The following is a 7,845-nucleotide window of genomic DNA, read 5'->3' on the forward strand; positions in this document are numbered from 1 at the left end:
ACATATGTGTGTACACATGTATACAAACGTAAAATAACCTATATTATCTCTGCCAATTGCACTTCTAAATCAAAGTTAGACACACAGTCAGAACCAGTCTATTTGAAAAGAAATAACGTTTTTCATAAATTGTCTTTTGTTTTATGCTAATTTTGTCCTTGAATATCAACTTGACATGTCCCTCAAGTTCCCATGAAAGCTGTTTTTGGATTTTTTCAGTAGAACTTTTAACACGTAAAGGTCACCAGTCTGTTTGATTCCATTTATCCATTTGAAAAGGATTTAGTAAGACAGTAAAGGTTTTCAGCTGACAAAATAAATATAAGAATCTATTAACAGCCTTAATATTTGGTGTGACACCCAGATACAGTATGCAGATATATTGTTTTTATTTTACAGTGTGCAGCTTTAGATGGGAAGTGCTCCATAAGCTGTGATGATGAGGTTGGTCAGCCTTCATTTTCTCCATCAGCCATTCAAGATTCTGTCACTTTTACTTCTTACAACTGCTTTAACACTTTGTTTTCTATTTACCAGAACATTAACTGCTACCTCATTGACAACAACGGCTTCGTTCTGGTAGCAGAGGACTATACTCTGGTAAGACATCAACACACAAAGAGACACACATACACATATAGAGCCAAATCTTGCAAAAAATATTGTATAATACTCAGCAGAAAACAAGCACAAATTCTGTGAGTATACAATTTATATTGAGTCATGTTTAAGTGCATCAGAGTGGACTGATTTGACTCTTATCTTTTAATCAACAGTGTATATCCACCAATATTCTTCCTGCATATCATGCATATTTTTGCTTAGACTTCTCTCAAGGAGACATGGCACTGCCCTAGCTTGTACCCTCTGCTTCGCGATCACCAGACACGCTGTCACTCCGGCTCTGGCTCATCTCGAAGCCAGTCCGCTGGCTGTCACTGCCCTTCCCTTCCTCTGCATGTTCTTTTCATGTGCCTCTCACTTGCTGGCTCCCAATCTTTTTTGGATCTTAATTTAGAGGTGACAGAGTATTTAGGGTTCGACTTGTCAAGTTGAGATGTCATCAAAACATCATAAATGTGCTTTTTCAAAATGTTGTACAGGCTCTTGAGCAGGTCTGTGCAATGTGAGCTGCAGGACTTGAAAATACAGATGTGTGTAGATCACTGTCCTAGCCCTGTGCCCGATATGACCAGTGATTGCTAATGGTTTGATAGCTTTGTCCTTGTGGCATCACCCGGCTTGGAACATTTTGGACAGGCAGGAGGTCAGCACTGTGTGTCCAATGTTAAGATCCATAACACTGTCAATGACTGGAAGTCAGACCAAACAAACCATCTGAAGATGTCACTTGGTGTTAGGGATAATTATGGGGATGGATATGGGGATAGGGGTGCTTCCAAAGAGGTCATAGAACCTATGGTGGAGAATAAAACACAAAGGGCTGAATCCACAGAAAAATTGGTTTGCAAAAAAATGGTAGCACCATGAATTGTGCAGCACATAACTGCTTTCTGCCCCATATCTTACAAAATATATTGTGCAAATGATATTACACTGAAATACTCCCATAAAGTTTTGTAGCTGAGTGCAATATGCCCACTTTTAAAATACCCATGTGGAAAAGTATAACTGTTAGAGACCAATGCGCAGGTTGTGCGCGGTAAAGCCCTAAATAAACTCCCAAGTGGACGTGTTCACAGACAGCTGCGGACATGAGAGCCAGCCTGAGCCAGAGGTCTTGTCAGGGGGGCTGCCACAGTGCCACTTCCATCCAAACCAAAGGCATACAAGACAGAGGAAAGGGAAAATGTGAGATGGCAGAAATAATTTAAGTTGTTTATATAATGAACTTAGTTTCCATTAATTAATTTCTCATTTTATGTCTTTTCAAAAATGACTTGTAGGGGAGCTTTATTCATTTTTTCATTCATGACATAATACTCCTTGCACTGCATCCTGTCACTGCATCCCAGAATAAATGAGTCTTTAGAGAATTGGTGGTAACAGATTGAACATCACTTATAAATGCACTCAGTTACAACCAACTCTCTGAAGACGCTTATAATTTCACTGTTTCGGTGTGGGGTTATTAGCACTGATCTTTATGAATTGCATTGTTCTCGAAATTAGGCTCATTAGGGTTAAAAAAAAAGAGCCAATTAGGCACCAAGTTTATGCATATAACCTAATTAAAATACTTTGAAATAGCATGATAGCGCTGGAGTTAGGGGTACAAATCTCCCTTTGCAGTTGCTTTCAGAAAACACATTTTTGTTTTGTTTTTTGTCTTATTTGTGCAGGTTGAGCAGCTGCAAAAGCTGTGTAGTTATTTTGTATATTTGCCCCAGATAAGATGCTTGTTCCTTTTGCACACTCAGAAACTCTAATGACAGGCTTTGGGGATCTTCATGTGTGGGAGACTCTGTCATTAAAAAGGCAGCAAGTGTGTTTGCATCACTGATTTTTCTCTTTGGCCATGGCCACTTGGTCATTTGGTGAAGCAGAAGGAGGGATCCCACAGACCATTTAGCAATGTGGGTTGGTGTCTACGTGCTTTAGGGTTTTGGCATTTATAGGTTTGTCGCATCCAAACCAATCTGGACTTGTGTCGGCTTTTGCACCTGTAAGAGCTTTTCGCATTAAAAGCACATAGTTTAAAGAGGATGTAATTTTTACATTTACATTTTGTTATGACTTGTTTTATTAAATAAATTAAAATATATTTCTCAGACAGGAAAATTCTTTGGAGAAGCAGAGGGAGCTGTAATGAGTAAGCTTCTGCAGATGGGCTCTTTCAAGAGGTAAGTATTTCAAACTGCATGTGTGTGTGGGTGTGTGAGTGTGTACTTGTACATGCCAGCAAAAGTGTATATATGTGTGTGTGTAAATGTATGTGCATAATATCAAGCAGGCCACAGAATGAGAGCATGTCTCCCCTCGCGCTGACAGCTCTTAACTTGGCCAGTCGTGTTGAGCTATTCAGCGCTGAACTCCGACCCCTCGCTCGGCAGAGTTCTCCGTTAGGGGATTACAGCAAATCTTTTCCTGAAACGAAGGAATTAGGAGAAACTTGAAGTCACACACAGATACACACATGTAGACACATTCACGCATATACTGCTTGTTGTAGAACTGCGTCTCCTGGAAAACGCCAGGAGCAGTGGGTGGTGACTTTCTGCAATTAATTTGGAAATTTAACCTAGGAGGATAACTTTCCCAGTATTACAGAGCAGGAATGCAGAGCAGCCCTCAGACACATATTGTTGTTTGACTGTGGAGTCAAACTGATACGGTCTAACATTTGGTATCTTTAGAGAACTTAGTTGCAGAGGCTTTCAAACACACTTGCAACACTGTAGTTCTGCTTTTGGGATGTGGGTGGGGAGAGTTTAACCATGCTGCCTCAGTGCATAAAAATCAGGTGACAAATCATCGCACAAGTAGACAACCACGCCTGTTTATCATAAGGATGAAGCCCAAAAGCTGACAGCAAATGGTTTACAGTCCCACTCATAAAAACAGAGGCCTACAAGTGCTTTCACTAAATCTTTAATGTCGGATGATGAAGGATTGTTTGAAATTAAGGACGACGTATGATGAATGAATAATACGACTCTTGTCGGTGAAGTATTAGCATGATGAGTAATAGAGCTTATAGATCTTAACACTAATGAAGCCAATGTGATCTGTCTTTACCCAGTGCCATCTGTGGAGAATTAATGTGCTAAGTTGCACACACAGTTATTGTCTTGATAAAAAAACATTAAAGTCATTCTAAAGTGTGGCACTTAAAGTCAACACCGAGCTGCCAGCTTGGATTTATCCACCAAGGCTGCAGACTTAATACTTTGAGTCACTTGTGATTATCTATCTTTTCAAGCAAGCAAAATAAATCAATAAAAACACTGAAAGTTATGCTCCCATGCAGAGCAATACCCACACTCATACAAACACACACTCATACACAGATATTGCATCGGTCTGAGTTTGCTGCTAACGCCATTATGTGGCCTGGCTTAGCGCTAATTGGTTCCTGGCGTTGTGTTGGAGCTATGTGTCACCGGTACTGTGACTGAGGTTTGAACATCGCCCAGGGCTGCGGATAGACCGGGCCGTCTCAGACATCACACACATGCACATGTCAGCTATATAGGAACTTGTCCACAAGCTATGAGAAACAGCGTCCAGTGTGTACGTGTGTGTCCAAGCACGTGTGTGTTAGGAAGCCCTTCAATAACCTCACCCAGACAGACCCAGACCTCACACCCTCAGGGTCTACTAAGCCCTTAAATCCTCTGATACCCCCCCCTCAATATCCCCAAATCATTTACACACACACACACACACCTTCCTACATCACTTTGAGAAACCTCTCGGGAAGCTCTCGGCTTTCAGTTGCTTTCCTTTTCCCATTCTTGCCACATCCATCCAATATATTATCCGTAGGTGAAGCAGCAGTTATAACAGGGGTGGGATCTTTCTTTCCTGCTCCCACGCAGCAATCCAAAAGGCCCTGCAGGCATGTAATAGTAGAGATAATGTGTGAATCAAGACCTTATCTGGGCTTTATCTTCATGAGAAATCATTACTTGTCTATAAAAGCACTTAATCTATCTTAAGCTCCATTTTTTCTTACGCTATGTTGTCACTTTTCTTGCTTTATCTACTCAGGGTCACTCTGTATGACTACCAGGCTCTATGTTGGGTTTTTTCAGAGAGTAGTGACAGTGGACACACACTTTTAGATGTGAGTACTGCATTTTTTGTTGTTGTTGAAGTTTTGACCATGTATTGTGTTTTTTGTATCTGATCTTTATATCCTCTTTCTTTTCTTTCCTTTAGCCTTACTTCGCTTTCTTCTCCGCCATTAAGTGGATCCTGACTGAGCTTGTCATGTAAGATTTCTGTGTATGTGAAAGTGTCTTTTGTCTGTAATCGCATATGTTCGTTGCATACATGTGCTTTAGTGGCCTCTTCTTTTCAGTGTGCTATATGTAAACTGTATGTTTGTTTACGAGTGGCTCCACATGCATGTCGCCGTGATCATCAGTGATCATGAGCGGTAATGGCTACCTGATGTTTCCTGTAGCGCGAGTATTCCTGTGATGCCATGTTGTGGTTCTTCATGGGTGGTCTGTTGTCGACCACAGTGCATCATGGGAAGATTGAGTTGTCACTGTTAATTTTACTGCCTGTCACAGTGCTGGCAGTTTTTTCCCCTTTGAAATATTATTGATCTTTTGATTTATGTTTTCCATTTTTAATTGATGTTTCACTTCCACTTTATCAAATTAAAATATAAATATTCACATGTGAGCAGTGGTGGAATGTAATTTACTCAAGTGCTGTACTTAAGTACAATTTTGAGTTACTTGTACTTAAGTATTACTTCTACTCCTCTACATTTAGCAGTACATATTGAACTTTTTACTCCATTACATTTAGCCGACAGCTTTAGTTACTTTTCAGGTCAAGATTTAACAAAAAAACATGATAAATATAAAGTGATTAGACTTTTTTTATAAATTTAATCTCATATTCATCGTTAAAATTAGCCCTACCTTGAGATAAATTACAACGCTGCTTACATAAATGCATCAGAAAATTATAATACAATATAATATTTAGAATATATAAAACAATCAATAAAACAAGTAATGCCATTCTGCATAACGAATACTTTTACTTTTGATACTTTAAGTTCATTTTGATGCTGTTACTTTTGTACTTTTACTTAAGTAAGTTTTGATGCAGGACTTTTACTTGTAGTGGAGTAATTTCACGTGATGATATTGGTACTTTTACTTAATTAAGGGATCTGAATACTTTTTCCACCACTGCATTAGAGTGAGTGAAAGTGTAAGTTCAGAACTAAAGGGAGAAATACAAAATGATTAATTACAAGACAAAAAAATACAACCAGTTTAACATGCATTTTACTGCTTTGGACCATCTGACCAGACTGAAGTTTAGAGGTACTAATTACTAATTTACTCGTATGGAAAGAGTCAGATTCAGGCATAACAATAACTGAGAATAATCAGTAGGTTTTAAACACTCACTCCTCAAAAAGCTTTTTAAATGGATTGAAGAACTTTGAGGCATCTAAGCAGCATATAAACATGATGGAATTAGAATTAGGGTAACTGGCAATGATAGTAAGATTCATGTATGTGCTGTGGTTGCTTTCAAAGCCAAATTCATGAGCTTGTGTGAAAATAAACATTTTTCCTGACTTTCCTGTAGTTCTTAAGAAACTTTTAACGTGTGGGTAAAAAATGGTCGGAATGCAGTAGTGAGTGTTGCAGTATGTATTATATAAGCATGTGTCAGAGTGTATTGTTATGGTCAATGTCTTTTCTGTATTTAGATTCATGCTGGAGTTTAACTTGTACAGCTGGTGGTACTCTGACCTCACAGCTAAAGGTAAGAACGCACTTTTTGCTGGTCTGCTTGTTCTCTGTCTCTGTCTGAAATTAACTCACATATTCACACACTCATAAAAAGGCAGCTTATAATGCAATTGCTATAAAAGTTTTATACAAAAAAATTGAAAAGACTTCTTGCATGACAACAGCACTGTATAATATTTACTGTAAGAGCTGCAGAAAAGGCGCCTCATATTTTATTTTGAAGGTCTGTTAAAGTTGAAACTAGCCACAATTGTCATATAAGATGTAAATATATCTCGAATTGGTCATAATATTTTTTTAGATGAGGATTATTATTCTCGCTGTACATTTTTTATTTGTAGACAACTTCATACAAGTTTAATAGTAAATCATTATCATATACAGCAGTGTGAGTTTTTGTTAATTTACTTTGTACTAAAATTGTTTTTCACTTCTGAATAAAGGATTTTTGCTGTAACCAAGATTTTGACTTACAGCATCCATTACAGGTTTTATTAATTTAAATGTCAAATGGGTCTGTGTATTTTTATGTATTTATTTGTGAGACCCAAATATATAGAGCCGAAACAATTGTTTCCATTGCCAGAAAAAGAAAGACGGACCTTCTCCTTTGTAAAACAAACAGAAGAAACAACAGAAAGAACAGAAAACAATTTTCTTGCTCTTTTCATCTCCAATTCACATCACTTGAAGCATTGTGGACACAGACAAGTTCCTACTGATCTCATAGTTCCCAAACACCAACTATTTCTAAAGTTAACATAATTGTTTTTGGATACTGACATTTAATTTCAAGCCTTATACCTCAACATAACCATCTGCAGCAATAAATGAATAACACCTCATTTTCCAGTTTCTAAAAGAAATTTGATTTTTTTAATAATAGTTTTTACAGTTTTTTTCCTGTCTTGCAAAGGAGAAAGAGGAAATTAAGTAATTTTTCAATTTTACATCTGCCCATAAAAACATTAACGCATTTAAGAATGACAGTCCAAACCCTGTTTCTTTTTGATATTTTTATTTGCACTGAATTTCTAAAAGAATGCCCCAAACATGAGAACATAGACTCAAGACAGTTTTTCAGCCTAATGCTCGAGTTCACATGGAACAAAGTTCATTGCGGACAGAACAAACAGCCAGTGTCCTCAGTGCTGACCTCCTGTCTTCATCCTCGCCATCTCCCCTCCATTTCCTCTCGGTCTGAGTCAGTGTGACCACTGGAAAAACAGAATAAAGAGGCACAATCCCAAACCTAAAAGTAAAAATGGCAGAACACAAGATTGCCTCAAGTGACCTGAGTGTGAAACTGTGTGTGTGTGTGTGTGTGTGTGTGTGTGTGTGTGTGTGTGTGCATGTGTGTGCACATTTGTAATTGTTTGTGTGTCCAGAGGGGGTTATACTTGATGGTTTTATGATCTGTAAGAATGTA

General features: G+C 38.2%; 1 protein-coding gene across 2 annotated transcripts in view; it reads left to right on the plus strand.

The window, feature by feature from the left end:
• cacna2d3a (calcium channel, voltage-dependent, alpha 2/delta subunit 3a) overlaps positions 1 to 7,845 on the plus strand; it is a 128,117-nt gene that overhangs the window by 112,432 nt on the left and 7,840 nt on the right. For both annotated transcript variants that reach the window (XM_059332775.1, XM_059332776.1), the window contains 6 exons: positions 400 to 444; positions 538 to 600; positions 2,734 to 2,804; positions 4,675 to 4,750; positions 4,846 to 4,898; positions 6,374 to 6,429. In XM_059332775.1, coding sequence (XP_059188758.1) covers positions 400 to 444; positions 538 to 600; positions 2,734 to 2,804; positions 4,675 to 4,750; positions 4,846 to 4,898; positions 6,374 to 6,429 — 364 coding nt within the window. The remainder of the gene's footprint in view (positions 1 to 399; positions 445 to 537; positions 601 to 2,733; positions 2,805 to 4,674; positions 4,751 to 4,845; positions 4,899 to 6,373; positions 6,430 to 7,845) is intronic.

Source organism: Centropristis striata, chromosome 5 (assembly GCF_030273125.1).
Source record: "Centropristis striata isolate RG_2023a ecotype Rhode Island chromosome 5, C.striata_1.0, whole genome shotgun sequence".
NCBI classification, from domain to species: Eukaryota; Metazoa; Chordata; class Actinopteri; order Perciformes; family Serranidae; genus Centropristis; species Centropristis striata.